General features: G+C 47.4%; 1 protein-coding gene across 1 annotated transcript; it reads left to right on the top strand.

Annotated features, from left to right (window-relative positions):
- Positions 1-6088: 6088 nt before the first annotated feature.
- LOC147970335 (uncharacterized) lies at positions 6089-6844 on the top strand. Its single transcript, XM_087523405.1, has 2 exons — positions 6089-6107; positions 6201-6844. Exons 1-2 carry the CDS (start codon positions 6089-6091, stop codon positions 6842-6844), a joined length of 663 nt encoding a protein of 220 aa, XP_087379531.1.
- The last annotated feature ends 15002 nt before the right edge of the window (positions 6845-21846 follow it).

Raw genomic sequence — 21846 nt, forward strand, 5'->3', positions numbered from 1 at the left:
AAGGCTGTTGGGTACATATGGATTTTAAAAGGAAGACGAACCATGATGGTAAGTATCACCATTAGGAAAGCTCGACTTGTCGTTAAGATTTTTTCCGACAAGTTCAAGGAGTTGACTACGATGAGGCTTTCTCACTCGTAGTGATGCTAAGAGTCTGTTGGAATTATATTAGCAGGTACTGCATTATTTATGAAATCTTGCAGATAGGATGTCAAAATATTGTTTCCTTGATGATTTTCTTGAGGAAAGGTTGTATGTGATACAACCAGAAGATTTTGTCAATCCTGAAAGATGCTAACAAGTATTCAAAGCTCCAGCAATCCTTCTAAGGACTGGAGTAAGAATCTCGGAGTTGGAATGTACGCTTTGATGAGATGATCAAAGATTTGGGTTTGTACAAAGTTTATGAGAAACTTGTATTTCCAAAGAAGTGAGTGGGAGCACTATATAATTTTTGATGAGTATATGTTGTGAACATATTGTTGATCAGAAATGATGTAGAATTTCTGGAAAGCATATAGGGTCATTTGAAAGGTGTTTTTCAATGGAAAACCTGGATTAAGCTACTTGAACATTAAGCATCAAGATCTATAAGGATAGATCAAAAACGCTTAATGGTACTTTCAAATGAGCACATACCTTCACATGATCTTGAAGGTGTTCAAGATGGATCAGCCAAAGAAGGAGTTCTTGCCTAAGTTGTAAGGTATGAAGTTAAGACTTAAAGCTCGACCACGGCAGAAGAAAGAGGAAGGACGAAGGTCGTCCCCTATGCTTTTGTCATAGGCTCTATACGGTATGCCATGCTAAGTACCGCACCTGATGTGTGCCTTGCCACATGTCTGGCAAGAGGGTACAAAGATGATCTAGGAGTAGATCACCAGATAGCGGTCAAAATTATCCTTAGAGGAATAAGGATATGTTTCTCGGTTATGGAGGTGATAAAGAGTTCGATGTAAAGAGTTACATCGATGCAAGCTTAACACCTATCCGGATAGCTCTGAGTAGAGATACCAGATTCGTATAGTAGAACAGTTATTTGAAATGGCTCCAAATATAGCGTAGTAGCTGCATCCGCAAGATGACATACATACGGATCTGAATGATGCAGACCCGTAGACTACAACCTCTCTCACAAGCATAACATGATCAAACCCAGAACTCATTGAGTGTTAATCACATAGTGATGTGAACTAGATTATTGACTCTAGTAAGCTCTTTGGATGTTGGTCACATGGCGATGTGACCTGTGAGTGTTAATCACATGGCGATGTGAACTAGATTATTGACTCTAGTGCAAGTGGGAGACTGTTGGAAATATGCCCTAGAGGCAATAATAAACTGGTTATTATTATATTTCCTTGTTCATGATAATCGTTTATTATCCATGCTATAATTGTATTGATAGGAAACTCAGATACATGTGTGGATACATAGACAACACCATGTCCCTAGTAAGCCTCTAGTTGACTAGCTCGTTGATCAATAGATGGTTACGGTTTCCTGACCATGGACATTGGATTTCGTTGATAACGGGATCACATCATTAGGAGAATTATGTGATGGACAAGACCCAATCCTAAGCCTAGCACAAAGATCGTGTAGTTCGTATGCTAAAGCTTTTCTAATGTCAAGTATCATTTACTTAGACCATGAGATTGTGCAACTCCCAGATACCGTAGGAATGCTTTGGGTGTACCAAACGTCACAACGTAACTGGGTGGCTATAAAGGTACACTACGTGTCGTGGAATTGTCACGGCAGATGTCCTCTTGCAAGGACTTAGTCGTGGAGCCATCGCAACTAGGAAGCTTAAAGGGGTTAATCGGGACAAAGGACACGAGAGGTTTATACTAGTTCAGCCCCTTACGGTGAAGGAAAGCCTACGTCTAGTTGGGTTGGTATTGCTTGAGGTTTCGGTGACCAGGGAGCGAGATACGCTATGCCTGGCTCTCGATCAGTTGTTTTCTTTCCCTTAAGCCACCGACGGGTCGTCCCCTTATATAAACGGGCTGACGCCCTGCGGCCTACAGAGTCCCGGCCGGCTCATAGACAGTCTCCGACTCGGTGACTAGTTAATTCTACCTTATGATACAAGTCATGCCATCATGGCGGTTTACCACTATGGGCCTTAAGTCGCCTGTGGGCTTTAGACCCTTTATTGAACCGCCATCTTCATGCTTGATCTTGGGCTTCTTCTGATGAGTCCCTCTTTGCGTAACCCGGCCCCTCCTGGGCGGCTTACACAAATAGTTATATCCCCAACATTAGGCCCCAGATTGATTTGAACCGGTTCATGTCAATCTTAAAATACCTTAAGAAACAAGCCTTTAGTCTTCTTGTCTGCGCAAAGGTTTTAACCCGCCATGACGTCATCTTCTGGATCCGTGTTAACCCGTCGTGACATCATCTTCAATTAAATTCATATTTTACTCCATCATATCTTCCAACGGATCTTTTCCTTTACTGACCATTCCGAAAAACGAGGTGTCAGGGTCACTGGATAATGATGTTCGGTCCCCTCGTTTCTCGCGCCGTCTCAGTCGGCCCTTCCTTATAAATAGGTGCGACCTAGGTCTTTCCCATTCTCCTTCCTCGGTTGTCTTCCTCCTCGCACTGTTTCTCTGCCGCTCGAGCTCTGCCGCCGCCGCTGCCGCAGATTTCCTCGTCTTCTCCAACTCAGGCCGCTGCATCAACCTGACTTGACCAGAGAAACGCGACGGAGCCCTGCAAAAGCTCTGCATCCGTAAGTCCTTTTCCTTCCCTGCTTTTAGAACTGCATTGCGGCCTCCCGAGTTCGTCGGTGTTCATCGCCGCCCGTTGCAAACCCTTGATAGTTTTCCTCCTCAGTGCTCCTTTTTGATCTTTAGACAGTTAGAACTACTACAGCGGCTGTTCCGCACCCATCTTGAATAGAAATAGATCTCATTTCCCTTGTTTAAAGGCCTCTTTCGAGTGTATGAACTTCTCTGCACTGGTTTTAGGTCTAGAAATTTTTCTTTTCAGAACGATCGTTTGATCCAAAATAATAGCTGCAACTTGTGAAACCTGTTTGTTCCACACTTAGCCAAAAAAACGGCATATGTCGACTCTGTTTCAGCCATAGTAGTTCATGTGACCGGTTTAAGATAATACTGACTGTCAGCACTGCCTGCTTTTGGCGACTTAAGACAATTTTCATCATCGTTAATACTTGCAGCTGTTTAAACATTATCACACAACCACCTGTATTATCATTAGGCCCCTACTTAAGCCGCCATCTCAGACAACCCAATAATACTTATTCTCCGGGTTATAATAAACCGGAAAATTTCCTTTATCTTGTTGTAGGCTTCAATTTACTCAATGGCACCCAAAGCTATTAAACCTCCGATTACCTGCAACTGGGTCCCATCCATTGTTACGGAGAGCAAACTGACAGAGTTTGTGAAGTCCGGCCATCTGCCCAAGAAGGACGTCATGTCTTATCGTGCTCCTGACCCATCTGAAGAGAAACCTCAACCCAAGGAAGGGGAGGTGATCATTTTTACCAATCACATGAGCCGGGGATTTGCTCCTCCCGGTTCAAAATTCTTTAGAGACGTTTTGCGCTTCTTTGACTTAAGACCTCAAGACATCGGGCCCAACTCCGTGTCAAATATCTGCAACTTTCAAGTTTTCTGTGAGGTTTACCTTGGAGAAGAACCCATCCTACTCCTGTTCAAGGAATTGTTCTATTTGAACCGGCAGAATGAACGGGCCAACGGGCCCAGTCTGGAGCTTGGTGGCATATCAATTCAAAGGCGGAGAGACTGCCTGTTCCCTTATGCTGAATTGCCGAGTCATCCAAAGGACTGGAACCAGACATGGTTCTACTGCCAAGATACTTCTCCGGCTGGCGAAAATCCACTGCCCGGCTTCCGTGCATTGCGCCTTGAACCTACTCACCCGCTGCCGGATAAGTTGACAGCTATTGAACGCCTGCCACTCACCCCCAAAATCAAGAGGATTAAAGCTCTTTTAGGGAACGGCTTAGATGGCATTGACTTGGTCAGAGTCTGGATTGCTTGGAGAATAATTCCGTTAAGCCGCCGCCCCGGCTTAATGTGTAATTATTCAGGCGAGAAGAATGACCCTCAACGTCATAACCCTGACGACTTACCAGATGACTTAGTGGAAGCTACAACTCAGTCCTTGTTGAAAGAGGGCATAGTGAATAGTAATGCCTTCGGCTTACTACCTTTTTGCCAGAAGAACCCGGCCCCTGCAGTAAGTTTCCAGCCATCGGGTTATGTTTTATCATGTTAGGCTGTATTCTTACGCATAACCAGTTATAACCTTTTACAGGAAAATGATAGCTTCTGGAACATGCAATATGATCATGAGGTAGCCAAGAAAGCCAGGGCGGCCAAGAGAGCCGAAAAGAAAACCACCAAGCCCACCACCTCAAGGAAAAGGAAGCCAAGCGCCTCTGAGCTGTTTCAGCTTGATGATACTGATGATAATGAGGAAGAGGTAACCTTTGAAATTCCCTTTCTCCTTTATTTCTACCTTACTGATGCTAACCTTCTTTCAGGAAGACACGGGCAACAGCCAACCCGTCGAGGAAGAGGTAATTGTAATCTCCTCCGACTCCGAGCTTCAGCCGCGTCAGAAAATTTGAAGAGTAACCCAGAAAGTAAGATTTTCACATCCTTTGGCTTACCAAGATCCTGACTTTCTTTTGAAGCAACAGAATTATGAGAGCCAGAGGCAGACCCGGACCAGCAAAGACGCGGAACTCTCCTCCGGCTTACCTGATGTGACCAGGAAATGCCAGACTGAGGTTATCTCCGATTTACACCTTCTTTTTCCTTTGGCAGGCTTCATTTGTTAGCCTCTCAATTATTCTGACTCTAACTATCAGGATATTTCACCTTCCTCCGGTGAGTCTATGCAGTCCAACATGCCAGCCTTCAAAACTGCTCCCGGGTAATACAAACTTGTTGTACCTTATGCTTTATTTTACTCATATTTGTTGTATTTAACTTGTCTACCTTTTCCACAGTGTGCAAGTAAAGCCCAGCAAAAGGGCAAAAAAGAATAAGCCGCCCCAAGAGCCGGTTGTGACTGAACCGGAGTTGGGCACGGCTACTCCTGATGCCTCTGCTCACGAGCCGCCGCCTCAACCGTCTCATGATGTTCCTATATCTTCCTCTGACCCGCCTACTGAACAAACCCTCAACGATTCTGGTAACCCGGAGGCTCCTAGCCCCGCCAAGGCAAATGATCAGGAAGTTGAAATTCTCAAGACTCAGTTTGTTGAGCCGGCACAGCCGTCTGCACTTGCCAAGTGTTCTAAAAAGGAATTGGTGGAACGCCGGAAGGCCAAGCTGGATGTCGCTGACTATACTCATTTGAGTATTGGAGAGATTGTCTCCGGCTATATCAATCAAGTACAAAGCAGCCGTGACCTGAAAATTGACATGGTGAAGCAGATACAGCAAAAATCTAAGGTATAACTTATACTAGCTTACTTTCAATCATACTTACTGTACCAGCCCCCAAGTCTATTGCTTATGAATAAATATGCTGTAGACTTAGAAAAATTGTTAGATCTACTTATCCGGCTTAAAGAAAAAATAATTGAACCGGGTGTAACACAATACCTTTAACTTGCGATATACATTAGCCCCCAAGTGCCAAAAATCTTTGCTTGCAAGGTATTTGGGACTTAATATTCAAGACCGGCTTAATAATTTAGAAAGCTTCGGTATACATTAGCCCCCAAGTGTCAAGTATCTTTGCTTGCAAAGTGCTTGGGACTTAATAATACTTACCGTAACTTTTACTACTATCTGGTGCAATGCAGGCCACCATAAGTAAATTTGAATTGGAGATTGCTGATTTGAAGAGTTGCCTGGCAACCCAGGAAAGTGAAATTGAAAAGGCCAACTCCAAATTTGAATTCAGCGTCTCTGAACAAGAGAAGTTGAAGCAAAATTTTCAATCAGAGAAGAAAACTTGGGCTGATGAAAAGGCCGCACTGGTGACCCGGGCCGAGACAGCAGAGGCATCGCTTGCGGAAGCAACGGCTGAACTGTCCGACTTAAAGCGCCAGATATCTCGCATGGTTTCAGCAATCTTCGGTGAGTGACTTATCCAAACCTTAAACACTGCAAAACTCCTTGAATGACCATTTCAGTTGTCTCCTCTGGCTCACCTTATGTTTAATAACGCAGGCCCCAGGAACACAAATCTTAAGCAGAACATGGTGATCAAGCTGAAGGCGGTTTATACTCTGGTGGAACAACTCTACACCGGGTCACAACGTGCTCTGGCCGTTGTGGCTTTATCAAACGATGTTCCTTATCTCCTGCAAGATGTGCTGAAGCGGCTTGCTGTGCTACCTCAGCAAATCCAAGAGTTAAGACGAGTATCTGCAAGAGCCGGAGCTATAGCCGCATTGAGCCGGGCCAAGGCGTGGCTTCCAGAACTAGACCCCGCTGACATTGCTCTTGGGTATCCAAGTTTAAAGGAAGATGGCACCGTATTTAATGATAAGGATTTCACCGCCTGTGTGAAGGATATACGTCCGGTGGCTACTCTTATTGGGAACGATACTGACCTCACCAAGTGGCAGCCGGGTTACGACAAGGAGAACCGGAGAATCCCCATGCCACATTACGACGATGTCAGCTTGATCCCTCCAACCCGTAAGCACACCTTTGCTCCTGAAGTCGACCCAACCGGTTTAATAGATGATGAAGCTGAGTTTGAAGCCTTGAGTGGCATTGACTGGGCCTCATCATCCTTCCAGGACAAAGCAGCCGGCGGAGAGATGGAGAAGGATAACCCGGGGGCTTCAAGTCAACCCCAAGAGTAGCTTGTCAGGCACCACCTGCTTATGTCATCGTAGAAAACAATGCATCATTCAGAATCGGGGAGTCTTGTAACAAAGTAAAAGATACCTTGAGTTTTGCTGTGCCTTTACGCATGCTTATGGCCCTTAATACTTGCATAAGCCGCCGCCATTATTCTCTTTGTAGTTTGTATGAATCTTTTATGTCCTTTGCAAAAATACCTTGCATTGCCCTGTAGTGCTCACAGCTGTTTTTTCCGGCTTATATAAACCAACCCCTGAGGGTAAACTTAACTCCTGAAAACTGGCACATATAAGTTCACCTGGTTCTTAACAACCTGATGTAACTAACATTAATTTTGGAAGACTGTAATGTATTCCATTGTATTTTCAAGAGGGTCACAAGATACCTAATGTTGGCACTTGTAAAATATGATGAACAAAATTCAAGGGTTTCTGATTCGAATACGATCAGTGACCCATTCCAAAGGGGTTGAGCTAAGATTCGGATACGATCTGTTAGCCCCCAGTGGCTGTGGCGATGCCAATCAAGTGGGTATCGACAGCTATGTTCTCTTTGGTTCGAATACGACCTATGTTTGAACAGGAAGCCCCCAAGTAACCATAAGAGTTGTTTAATGACGCTGATTCGAATACGATCCACGTCAGACCCAAAAGGAGTTAAGCTATGATTCAGATATGATCAAGAAACCCCCAAGTGGGTTTGGCAGTATGCCGATCAAACGGGTATCGACAGCTATGTTCTCTTTGGTTCGAATACGACCTATGTTTGAACAGGAAGCCCCCAAGTGATCAACGGCTAGATTCAGATATGATCATAAGCCGGACCAAAGGAAAGCCGGATTCAGATATGATCCGCTTCTCCTTGGTTATCTCCACCACCTGTCAAGGAAAAACACATAATCCTTTTTTGGGAGTGGAAAAAAGGACAGAGGTCCTGCTTTATTGCTTTATATAATATACATAGTATAAGTATATACACATTAGAGCTGACGGCTCAAGTATAATAAGGCCGAAGATGGGCGATATTCCACGGCCGACGGGTCTCCTCCTCCGACTTACGTGAGTCTTTATGCTCTCGAACGTCGATAAGGTAGTATGATCCATTGTTCAGATTCTTGCTGACCACAAAGGGTCCTTCCCAAGGAGGGGATAGCTTGTGTATGTTAGATTGATCCTGGATGAGTCGGAGCACTAAGTCGCCTTCCTGAAAGGTTCTGGATTTAACCCGGTGGTTGTGGTAGCGACGCAGGTCTTGTTGGTAAATCACCGAGCGGGTTATTGCCAAGTCTCGCTCTTCATCCAACAGGTCAAGTGCATCTTGCCGAGCTTTTTCATTGTCTTCCTCAACATAAGCCGCCACACGGGGTGAATCGTGACGGATGTCACTTGGCAGGACCGCCTCTGCTCCATACACCATAAAGAAAGGCGTGTAACCCGTAGATCTGTTAGGGGTAGTATTGATGCTCCAGAGTACAGAAGATAACTCCTCCACCCAACAACCCGGCGTCCGCTGTAAAGGGACCAAGAGCCGGGGCTTGATACCCTTCAAGATTTCTTGATTGGCTCGTTCTGCTTGGCCATTTGATTGAGGGTGAGCTACAGCTGAAACGTCAAGCCGGATATGCTCTCGTTGACAGAACTCTTCCATAGCTCCTTTGGAAAGGTTAGTACCATTATCAGTTATGATGCTGTGTGGAAAACCAAAGCGAAAAATCACCTTTTTCATAAACTGGACTGCTGTGGCTGCATCACACTTACTGACTGGCTCCGCCTCCACCCACTTTGTGAACTTGTCAACTGCCACCAAGAGGTGAGTCTTTTTATCCTTAGATCTCTTGAAAGGCCCGACCATATCAAGCCCCCAGACTGCAAACGGCTAGGTAATTGGAATCATCCTTAACTCTTGAGCCGGCACATGGGCTCGTCGTGAGAATTTCTGACATCCGTCACATTTACTGACTAGGTCTTCCACATCAGCATGAGCCGTCAGCCAATAGAACCCATGACGGAAGGCTTTGGCCACAAGAGATTTTGAGCCGGCGTGATGACCACAATCACCTTCATGAATTTAACGAAGGATCTCCTGACCCTCTGCAGGTGACACGCGACGTTGAATCACTCCAGTGACGCTGTAATGATGTAACTCGCCATTGACAATTGTCATGGACTTGGACCGCCGGACGATTTGTCTTGCCAAGGTCTCGTCCTCTGGCAACTCTCCCCGGGTCATGTAAGCCAAATAAGGCACTGTCCAATCCGGGGTAACGTGGAGAGCCGCCACCAGCTGTGCCTCCGGGTCTGGTATTGCCAGATCTTCTTCTGTAGGTAACTTAACAGAAGGATTATGCAAAACATCAAGAAAGGTGTTAGGCGGCACCGGCTTACACTGAGACCCCAGCCGGCTTAAGGCATCCGCCGCCTCATTCTTCCTTCGATCAATGTGTTCCACTACGTAACCCTTGAAATATCCAGCCACAGCATCGACTTCACGACGGTAAGCCGCCATGAGGGGATCTTTAGAGTCCCACTTGCCTGACACCTGTTGAGCCACAAGGTCTGAGTCTCCTAAGCATCTTACCCGGCTCAAGTTCATCTCTTTGGCCATCCGGAGACCATGGAGCAGGGCCTCATACTCAGCTGCATTGTTAGTGCAAGGAAACATAAGCCGGAGCACATAACAAAATTTGTCACCCCGAGGGGAAGTTAATACAACTCCGGCCCCCGAGCCTTCCAACTGTCTGGACCCATCAAAGTGAATAATCCAATAAGTGTTATCAGGCTTCTCCTCAGGTGCCTGTAGCTCTGTCCAGTCGTTGATGAAATCCACCAAAGCTTGGGACTTAATGGCAGTGCGCGGCGCGTACTTCAGACCATGAGGCCCGAGCTCGATGGCCCATTTGGCGACTCATCCTGTAGCCTCTCTGTTCTGAATAATGTCTCCCAAGGGGGCAGAACTTACCACAGTGATAGGGTGACCTTGGAAGTATTGCTTCAGCTTCCGGCTTGCCATGAACACCCCGTAAACAAGTTTCTGCCAATGAGGATATCTTTTCTTTGACTCGATGAGTACCTCACTGACATAATAAACCGGCCGTTGAACCGGGTGTTCCTTACCAGCCTCCTCGCGCTCTACCACAATCGCCACACTGACGGCTCGTGAATTAGCAACCACATATAACAGCAAAGGCTCTTTGTCAGTGGGAGCCGCAAGAACCGGCGGTTCAGATAACTGCCTCTTCAAATCCTCAAAAGCAGCATTAGCGGCATCACTCCAGACAAAGGTGTCTGCCTTCTTCATTAATTGGTACAGCGGTAGGGCCTTCTCACCTAACCGGCTTATGAACCGGCTCAAAGCGGCAACACGACCCGCCAATCGCTGAACATCATTAATACATGCCGGTTTAGCCAAAGAAGTGATTGCCTTAATCTTCTCCGGATTAGCCTCGATGCCCCTGTTTGAGACCAAGAATCCCAAAAGCTTGCCTGCAGGCACACCAAATACACACTTCTCCGGGTTAAGCATCATTTTGTAAACCCGGAGATTGTCAAAGGTTTCTCTGAGATCAGATATCAAGGTTTCCGCCTCTCTGGATTTCACTACTATGTCATCCACATAAGCATGAACATTGCGCCCAATCTGATCGTGAAGACAATTCTGTACACATCATTGATAAGTCGCCTGGGCACTCTTGAGCCCAAACAGCATAGACACATAGCAGAAGGCTCCGAACGGGGTGATGAAGGCCGTTTTCTCCTGGTCCTTAACTGCCATCTTGATCTGATGATAGCCAGAATAAGCATCCAAAAAACTCAAACGCGCACAACCTGTCGTAGCATCAATGATTTGATCAATACGGGGGAGAGCAAAAGGATCAGCCGGACAAGCCCTATTTAGGTCCGTGTAATCCACACACATTCGCCAGGTGCCATTTTTCTGAGTACGAGCATCGGGTTAGCCAACCATTCTGGGTGAAAAACTTCAACAATAAACCCAGCCGCCAAGAGCCGGGCGACCTCTTCTCCTATAGCTTTTCGTCGCTCTTCATTGAATCGCCGCAGAAATTGCCTGACCGGCTTATACTTCGGATCAATATTAAGAGTGTGCTCAGCGAGTTCTCTCGGTACACCCGGCATGTTAGAAGGTTTCCATGCAAAGATGTCCCGGTTCTCACGGATGAACTCGATGAGCGCGCTTTCCTATTTAGGATCCAAGTTGGCACTGATGCTGAATTGCTTAGATGAATCGCCTGGAGTGAAATCAACAAGCTTAGTCTCTGCAGCCGATTTAAACTTCATGGTCGGGTCATGCTCCGTAGTCGGCTTCTTGAGAGAAGTCATATCTGCAGGGTCAACGTTATCTTGATAAAATTTGAGCTCCTCCGCTGCACAAACAGACTCGGCATAAGCCGCATCGCACTCTTCACACTCCAGGGCCACCTTTCGGCTTCCATGCACAGTGATGGTACCCTTGTAACCCGGCATCTTGAGCTGTAGATACACATAACACGGCCGTGCCATGAATTTGGCATAGGCTGGCCGCCCGAACAAAGCGTGATATGGACTCTTGATTTTGACCACCTCAAAAGTTAACGTTTCCGCCCTAGAATCATGCTCGTCTCCGAAGGCCACCTCTAGCTCAATCTTCCCCACAGGATACGCCGACTTACCGGGCACCACTCCATAGAAGACGGTGTTGGAAGTCTTTAAATTCTTGTCAGTTAAGCCCATGCGCCGAAAGGTCTCGTAATAGAGGATGTTGATGCTGCTACCTCCATCCATGAGCACTTTAGTAAACTTATAACCACCAACTTGCGGTGCCACCACTAGGGCCAGTTGACCCGGATTATCAACCCGGGGAGGGTGATCCTCCCTACTCCAGACAATAGGCTGTTCCGACCACCTCAAGTAACGAGGGACTGCCGGTTCAACAGAATTCACAGCCCTCTTATGAACTTTCTGATCACGTTTACACAAACTTGTGGTGAACACGTGATACTGCCCACTGCTTAACTGTTTCGGATGGCTCTGATAACCCGACTGCTGCTGCTGCTGACCTCCTTGATCAGACTGCTATTGATTATAACCACCCTGGCTTCCCTGAAAACCGGATCCTGAACCACCGCCCGGGCCATGAAAGCCGCCGGCTCTTGAACCGTCGCCTGGGCCTTGATTGCCATCAAATGTGTTAGAATTCTTGAAAGCTTTCATGATTGCACAATCCTTCCATAAATGAGTCGCTGGTCGTTCCCGGGTACCGTGTTTCGGGCAGGGTTCATTGAGTAGTTGCTCGAGAGACAGACCTGACCCACCAAACCGGGGTGGCTTTCCCTTGCGCTTCTGATTGTTACCCTGTGCATTGGCCACAAATTCCGGGTTACTGTCTGCCTTACGCTTATTACCTCCTTGACTCGTCGGGTTATGCTGCTGACCCTTTCCATTGCCGTTCTTCTTTCCCTTCCCTGTCTTTTCCTCATCAGACGCGGGATCCTTGGTACTATCAGAATCGGCATACTTGACTAAAGCCGCCATCAGCGTCCCCATATCGTTGCAATCACGCTTAAGGCGCCCCAGCTTCTGTCTCAGAGGTTCAAAGCGGCAATTCTTCTCCAGCATGAGAACTGCTGAGCCGGCATCCATCTTGTCAGACGAATGTATTATATCCTTGACCCGGCGCACCCAATGAGTCGTAGATTCACCTTCTTCCTGCTTACAATTTGTCATATCCACAATTGACATAGACTGCTTGCAAGTATCTTTGAAGTTCTGGATGAAACGGGCTTTTAGCTCCGCCCATGAACTAATGGAGTTGGGTGGCAAACCCTTTAACCAAGAACGGGCTGTTCCGTCCAGCATCATGGTGAAATATTTAGCCATCGCCTCATCACTAACCTCTAGCAGCTCCATAGCCATCTCATAACTTTCAATCCATGCCCCAGGCTGTAAATCGGCAGTATAATTCGGCACCTTCTGAGGCCCCTTGAAATCCTTGGGCAGACGTACATTATGTAAAGCCGGTACCAGACAAGGAACTCCTCCGGTTCTAGTAGCAACCCCCGCTTCAACGGAAGTCGTCGGGTAAGCCGGTGAGTTCTGTTGGGCTGCTAGCTGAGCCGCCCGCTCGTCCTCCTGACGTATCCGATCCTGAACCGGGTTATGCCCGTCGGGCTGGTTCCGGCGCTGAGCGTTACTTGACAAGGCCTCTGATTCCATGTTCCTACTATAACTCGGGCTCCGATTTTGATGAGGCGGAGCTAACCAGGGCGGAGGAGTCGAGTGAATCCTATCCCGGCTGTAGGAGTAGGTCTCTTGCTGAGCCAGGGCTGTTTGGACAAGTTCTCTGATCTTCCGGGTTTCCACCGCTGTCGGATCATTCCCATCTACCGGGAGAGCCGCCAAGCGTGCTGATGCTGCAATTAAGTTCTCCATGGGGTTGGAGAAGTGACCCTACAGTATTGGCACGTAATTGGGCGGTGCCATATTGTCGTGAGGCGGTGCCATCCCCTGAGGCCAGACTGGACCTCCCGCTCCGGATGTAATAAGCTGATTCGCACCTGGCGGGTTACTTGGGCCGGCCCCAGGTGTAGTAAAGAGATTCCGAGGATCATAATTCTGAGGTAAACGGGACTGAGTTTTCAGATGTCTCCTCCTCATTACCTCATTAGATGCGTTCAGGCTCAACGTGAGCTGCAAGGCCTCTGCCCGAAGTTGCTGCGCCCGTACGTCCAAAGCCGCCCGCTCTGCTGCTAATCTAGCGTCCTCAGCTGCTAAGGTTTCTTTGACCCGGGCGATCTCGTCGCGAACCTGTGCCACCTCCGCCTCATGCTCAGATTGGTTCGGAGGGATGACTGTAACAGTTAACAAAGTCGTAAGCTTATCCATGAGATCCATCAACACCTGAGCCGGTGAGTGCACAGGGCCTCTCGCCCCGGCTGCTCCTAACCCGGACATTATCGCCGCTGAAGCCGTAGAATTTTGGCCGGGTTGAGTACCAGCCATGAAGACTCCTGCCCGGTTTGGCGACTCTGAGAGGTCCGGAATAGTGCTGCCATCGGAACAGCCCCCAAGCACGCCATCTTGAACTTGATATAGCAAATCTGTTGAGCCGGCGGATGAATTATCGTCAGAGAGGACGGCCGGCTCACCATCACCTTCCGATCCTTCAGGAAGTTCACCTCCATGGATGCAACCCACAAAGGCACGCTTCACGACGGGTTGAGCTCGGGCGGGTTTCGCACGCTGAGCCGTCTCGACGAGGTCGGTGCAGCTGTCCGGCTCAGGGCCCGGCTCACCAATCCGGCCGATGAAGACGTGAATTCCGCCAAAGGGGACCTGGTAGCCGTACTCAATTGAACTGGCGTCAGGGCCCCAGCCTTTGTCGTCGATGTAGATCTTGCCGCGACGACTCTTGGTCATCCGGCCAACTGCGTATCCCTCGAGCCCTTCGAAGCTGCCCTTCAAGAACTCGAATCCACCGTGCACTGGCCCCACGGTGGGCGCCAACTGTCGTGGAATTGTCACGACAGATGTCCTCTTGCAAGGACTTAGTCGTGGAGCCATCGCAACTAGGAAGCTTAAAGGGGTTAATCGGGACAAAGGACACAAGAGGTTTATACTAGTTCAGCCCCTTACGGTGAAGGAAGGCCTACGTCTAGTTGGGTTGGTATTGCTTGAGGTTTCGGTGACCAGGGAGCGAGATACGCTATGCCTGGCTCTCGATCAGTTGTTTTCTTTCCCTTAAGCCGCCGACGGGTCGTCCCCTTATATACACGGGCTGACGCCCTGCGGCCTACAGAGTCCCGGCCGGCTCATAGACAGTCTCCGGCTCGGTGACTAGTTAATTCTACCTTATGATACAAGTCATGCCATCATGGCGGTTTACCACTATGGGCCTTAATTCGCCTGTGGGCTTTAGACCCTTTATTGAACCGCCATCTTCATGCTTGATCTTGGGCTTCTTCTGATGAGTCCCTCTTTGCGTAACCCGGCCCCTCCTGAGCGGCTTACACAAATAGTTATATCCCCAACACTACGGGTATCTCCGAAAGTGCCTGTTGAGTTGGCAAGAATTGAGACTGGGATTTGTCACTCCGTGTGAAGGAGAGGTATCTCTGGGCCCACTCGGTAGGACATCATCATAATGTGCACAATATGACCAAGGAGTTGATCAGGGGATGATGTGTTACGGAACGAGTAAAGAGACTTGCCGGTAACGAGATTGAACAAGGTATCGGATACCGACGATCGAATCTCGGGCAAGTACAATACCGCTGGACAAAGGGAATTGTATACGGGATTGATTGAATCCTCGACATCGTGGTTCATCCGATGAGATCATCGTGGAACATGTGGGAGCCAACACGGGTATCCAGATCCCGCTGTTGGTTATTGGCCAGAGAGTTGTCTCGGTCATGTCTGCATGGTTCCCGAACCCGTAGGGTCTACACACCTAAGGTTCGGTGGCGCTAGAGTTGTTATGGGAAATAGTATGTGGTTACCGAAGGTTGTTCAGAGTCCCGGATGAGATCCCAGACATGACAAGGAGCTCGGGAATGGTCCGGAGGTGAATATCGGTATATTGGACGAAGGGTATTGGAGTCCGGAATTGTTCCAGGGGTACCAGGTGATGACCAGCGTGTCCGAAAGGGGTTTCGGAGGCCCCGGCAAGCGTTGGGGGGCCTTATGGGCCAAGGGGAGAGGGCACATCAGCCCACTAAGGGGCTGAGCGCCCCTCCCACCCCATCTCACATAACTAGGAGAGGTGGGGGCGCCACCCCTAGGGCAGCCACCCCTCCCGGCTTGGGGGCAAGTTTCCTAGGGGGCGGGGGCGCCCAAACCCATCTAGGGTTTCCCCTGTGGCCGCCGCCCCTCCCCTAGGGAACCCTAGGGTGCCTCCCCCTCCTCCCTTCCCCCTATATATAGTGAGGGAGAGAGAGGGCAGCCGCACCCTTCCCCTGGCGCAGCCCTCTTCCTCCTCCAACACCTCATCCTCCTCCGTAGTGCTTGGCGAAGCCCTGCCGGAGAACCACGAGCTCCATCACCACCACGCCGTCGTGCTATCGGAGTTTTCCCTCAACTTCTCCTCTCACCTTGCTGGATCAAGAAGGAGGAGACGTCTCCCAACCGTACGTGTCTTGAACGCGGAGGTGCTGTCCGTTCGGCGCTAGGATCATCGGTGATTTGGATCACGACGAGTACGACTCCATCAACCCCGTTCACTTGAACGCTTCCGCTTAGCGATCTACAAGGGTATGTTGATGCACTCTCCTTCCCCTCGTTGCTAGATTACTCCATAGATTGATCTTGGTGATGCGTAGAAAATTTTGAATTTCTGCTACGATCCCCAACAATTTTTTGTAGTTTGCAAAAACACCCAATTAATGCTCGTGTTTTCCTTTAAAAAATATGTTTACAAATGCATTAATTGCAATGCATGCATGCATAAAGTGCATGCATTGGTCAGTTTTCTCTTAATACTTGCATGCAATGATGTAATGCACCTTGAAGTCTGAACATGTGATGGGGAACAACCAAATTGAGCCTTATAAAATGAAAAAACTAAAATTTTGAGATAAGCCCTATAAACCGGAAAGGAGGGAGTAGCTAAGTTACTACAACCACCTCTCTCCTCATTAACTCATTGCCACATAAGCAAATTTGCTGAGTTGGACTCGATGTTACTACTGAAGTTACTCTCACTGTGTCTAGTCTATGCAAGCTAGGCAGCAGGACGTTCACGTAGCTCCACCATTCGAACATGTACGGCGACGGCGGCGGCCAACTAATAACGAACGCATGACATCAATGCATACAACTTCTAATTATCTGGCACCGACTGCTCCGATTAGTTTTCTCCTCCATCCGAAGCTCTTTTTCTATTTATCTTAATTAGAAGATGATAAATCATGATGAGATGCTCTTTTAGTTCACAGAAAATGCCTCTAATTTTAATTTTTTAATGTGAGATTTTCATCAGTTATGCAATAGTGTTTCAGGGTCTGGCTACACAATTAGCTGCATAGGATCATCTTATGTGCATGTATCTGTTGTGCCATCGTAAGCATTTGTTTATCCAAAAGTCCAAAAGTACCAATGAGCATTTTCTATAAAGAATTTTTACATCGCTCTTTGCTCTATGTGTATGTGTGTATATAAAAGAAGCAGCTACGAATTTTTGGATTGTGTTATTGTGCAGAAATTTTGAGCTATTATGCATAATTTATTTCTCTACAGAATGTGGTATTGAGGATTGTGCTTCTTTTACTTAAATGTTGTAGGTAAAACAAGTACTCTCTCTGTAAACTAATATAAGAGTGTTTAGATAACTAAGTAGTTATCTATGTTGGGGAATGTAGCAGAATTTTAAAATTTTCTACGCATCACCAAGATCTATCTATGGAGTCATCTAGCAACGAGGGAGAGAGGAGTGCATCTACATACCCTTGTAGATCATGAGCGGAAGCGTTCAAGCGAACGGGGTTGATGGAGTCATACTCGTCGTGATCCAAATCACCGAAGATCCTAGCGCCGAACGGACGGCACCTCCGTGTTCAACACACGTACGGAGCGAGGACGTCTCCCGCGCCTTGATCCAGCAAGGAGGAGGGAGAGGTTGAGGAAGAGGGCTCCAACAGCAGCACGACGGCGTGGTGGTGGTGAAGCTGCAGTACTCTGGCAGGGCTTCGCCAAGCTCTTACGGAGGAGGAGAGGTGTTCGGGAGGGGAGGGGTCGCGCCTTGGATGTTCTGTGCAGCCCTCCCCTTGCCCCTCTATTTATAGGGGAAGGAGGAAGGGGGCCGGCCCCCTCTAGATGAGATCTAGAGGGGGGCGGCGGCCAAGGGGAGGGGGCTTGCCACCCAAGCAAGGGGGGCGCCCCCTTTAGGGTTCCCCCCCCCAACCCTAGGCGCATGGGACCAAGGGGGGATGCGGCCAGCCCATGTAGGGCTGGTTCCCTTTCCTCTACAGCCCATTAGGCCCTCCGAGAGAGGTGGCCCCTCCTAGTGGACCCCCAGAACCCCTCCGGTGGTCCCGGTATAATACCGATATGCCCCCGAACCTTTCCGGTGACCGTATGAAAACTTCCTACATATAAATCTTCACCTCCGAACCATTCCGGAACTCCTCGTGACGTCCAGGATCTCATCCGGGACTCTGAACAACATTCGGTAATCACATACAAGTCTTCCTAACAACCCTAGCGTCACCGAACCTTAAGTGTGTAGACCCTACGGGTTCGGGAGACATGCAGACATGACCGAGACGACTCTCCGGTCAATAACCAACAGCGGGATCTGGATACCCATGTTGGCTCCCACATGCTCCTCAATGATCTCATCGGATGAACCATGATGTCGATGATTCAATCAATCCGTATACAATTCCCTTTGTCAATCGGTACGTTACTTGCCCGAGACTCGATCGTCGGTATCCCAATACCTTGTTCAGTCTCGTTACCGACAAGTCACTTTACTCGTACCATAATGCATGATCCCGTGATCAACCACTTGATCACATTGAGCTCATTATGATGATGCATTACCGAGTGGGCCCAGAGATACCTCTCCGTCATACGGAGTGACAAATCCCAGTCTCGATTCGTGCCAACCCAACAGACACTTTCGGAGATACCTGTAATGTACCTTTATAGTCACCCAGTTACGTTGTGATGTTTGGCACACCCAAGGCACTCCTACGGTGTCCGGGAGTTGCACAATCTCATGGTCTAAGGAAATGATACTTGACATTCAAAAAAGCTACAGCAAACGAACTACACGATCTTTGAGCTATGCTTAGGATTGGGTCTTGTCCATCACATCATTCTCCTAATGATGTGATCCCGTTATCAATGACATCCAATGTCCATAGTCAGGAAACCATGACTATCTTTTGATCAACGAGCTAGTCAACTAGAGGCTCACTAGGGACGTGTTGTGGTCTATGTATTCACACATGTATTACGATTTCCGGATAACACAATTATAGCATGAACAATAGACAATTATCATGAACAAAGAAATATAATAATAACCATTTTATTATTGCCTCTAGGGCATATTTCCAACAGTCTCGCACTTGCACTAGAGTCAATATTCTAGTTACATTGTGATGAATCGAACACCCATGCAGTTCTGGTGTTGATCATGTTTTGCTCTAGGGAGAGGTTTAGTCAACGAATCTGCTACATTCAGGTCCGTATATACTTTACAAATCTCTATGTCTCCATTTTGAACACTTTCACGAATGGAGTTGAAGCGACGCTTGATATGCCTGGTCTTCCTGTGAAACCTGGGCTCCTTGGCAAGGGCAATAGCTCCAGTGTTGTCACAGAAGGGAGTCATCGAGCCCGACGCATTGGGTATGACTCCTAGGTCGGTAATGAACTCCTTCACCCAGACTGCTTCTTGTGCTGCCTCCGAGGCTGCCATGTACTCCGCTTCACATGTAGATCCCGCCACAACGCTTTGCTTGCAACTGCACCAGCTTACTGCCCTACCATTCAAAATATACAAGTATCCGGTTTGTGACTTAGAGTCATCCAGATCTGTGTCGAAGCTAGCATCGACGTAACCCTTTACGATGAGCTCTTTGTCACCTCCATAAACGAGAAACATATCCTTAGTACTCTTCAGGTACTTCAGGATATTCTTGACCGCTGTCCAGTGTTCCATGCCAGGATTACTTTGGTACCTTCCACCAACCTTACGACAAGGTTTACATCTGGTCTGGTACACAGCATAGCATACATGATAGACCCTATGGCCGAGGCATAGGGGACGACACTCATCTTTTCTCTATCTTCTGTCGTGGTCAGGCATTGAGCCGTGCTCAATCTCGTACCTTGCAATACAGGCAAGAACCCCTTCTTTGACTGATCCATTTTAAACTTCTTCAATATCTTGTCAAGGTACGTATTCTGTGAAAGACCAATGAGGCGTCTCGATCTATCTCTATAGATCTTGATGCCTAATATATAAGCAGCTTCTCCAAGGTCCTTCATTGAAAAACACTTATTCAAGTAGGCCTTTATGCTTTCCAAGAATTCTATATCATTTCCCATCAACAGTATGTCATCCACATACAATATGAGAAATGCTACACAGCTCCCACTCACTTTCTTGTAAATGCAGGCTTCTCCATAAGTCTGCATAAACCCAAACGCTTTGATCATCTCATCAAAACGAATGTTCCAACTCCGAGATGCTTGCACCAGCCCATAAATCGAGCGTTGGAGCTTGCACACCTTGTCAGCATTCTTAGGATCGACAAAACCTTCTGGCTGCATCATATACAATTCTTCCTTAAGGAAACCATTAAGGAATGCCGTTTTGACGTCCATTTGCCATATCTCATAATCATAGAATGCGGCAATTGCTAACATGATTCGGACGGACTTCAGCTTCGCTACGGGTGAGAAAGTCTCATCGTAGTCAACCCCTTGAACTTGTCGATAACCCTTAGCGACAAGCCGAGCTTTATAGATGGTCACATTACCATCCGCGTTTGTCTTCTTCTCAAAGATTCATTTATTTTCTATGGCTCGCCGATCAACGGGCAAGTCAGTCAAAGTCCATACTTCGTTTTCATACATGGATCCTATCTCGGATTTCATGGCTTCCAGCCATTTGTCGGAATCTGGGACCGCCATCGCTTCTTCATAGTTTGAAGGTTCACCGTTGTCTAAGAACATGATTTCCAAGACAGGGTTGCCGTACCACTCTGGTGCGGAACGTGTCCTTGTGGACCTACGAAGTTCAGTAGCAACTTGATCTGAAGTTTCATGATCATCATCATCAACTTCCTCTCTAGTCGGTGCAGGCACCTCAGGAACATTTTCTTGAGCTGCGCCACTTACCAGTTCAAGAGGTAATACTTCATCAAGTTCTACCTTCCTCCCACTTATTTCTTTCGAGAGAAACTCTTTCTCTAGAAAGGACCCATTCTTGGCAACAAAGATCTTGCCTTCGGATCTGAGGTAGAAGGTATACTCAACAGTTTCTTTAGGGTATCCTATGAAGACGCATTTTTCCGACTTGGGTTCGAGCTTTTCAGGTTGAAGTTTCTTGACATAAGCATCGCATCCCCAAACTTTTAGAAACGACAGCTTAGGTTTCTTCCCAAACCATAATTCATACGGTGTCGTCTCAACAGATTTTGACGGAGCCCTATTTAAAGTGAATGCGGCAGTCTCTAAAGCATAGCCCCAAAATGACAGCGGTAAATCGGTAAGAGACATCATAGATCGCACCATATCTAATAGAGTGCGATTACGACGTTCGGACACACCATTACGCTGAGGTGTTCCAGGCGGCATGAGTTGTGAAACTATTCCACATTTTCTTAAGTGTGTGCCAAATTCGTGACTCAAGTATTCTCCCCCACGATCTGATCGCAAGAACTTGATTTTCCTGTCACGTTGATTCTCAACCTCACTCTAAAATTCTTTGAACTTTTCAAAGGTCTCAGACTTGTGTTTCATTAAGTAGACATACCCATATCTACTCAAGTCATCAGTGAGGGTGAGAACATAACGATAGCCACCACGAGCCTCAACACTCATTGGACCGCACACATCAGTATGTATGATTTCCAATAAGTTGGTTGCTCGCTCCATTGTTCTTGAGAACGGAGTCATGGTCATTTTACCCATGAGGCATGGTTCGCATGTGTCAAATGATTCGTAATCAAGATACTCTAAAAGTCCATCTGCATGGAGCTTCTTCATGCGTTTGACACATATGTGACCAAGGCGGCAGTGCCACAAGTATGTGGGACTATCATTATCAACCTTACATATTTTGGTATTCACACTATAAATATGTGTAGCATTACGCTCGAGATTCATTAAGAATAAACCATTTACCATCGGAGCATGACCATAAAACATATCTCTCATATAAATAGAACAACCATTATTCTCGGATTTAAATGAGTAGCCATCTCGAATTAAACGAGATCCTGATACAATGTTCATGCTCAAAGATGGCACTAAATAACAATTATTGAGGT

The sequence above is a fragment of the Triticum urartu genome, chromosome 5A (genome assembly GCF_056163025.1).
Source record: "Triticum urartu cultivar PI428250 chromosome 5A, HENAU_Tu73, whole genome shotgun sequence".
Classification (NCBI taxonomy): domain Eukaryota; kingdom Viridiplantae; phylum Streptophyta; class Magnoliopsida; order Poales; family Poaceae; genus Triticum; species Triticum urartu.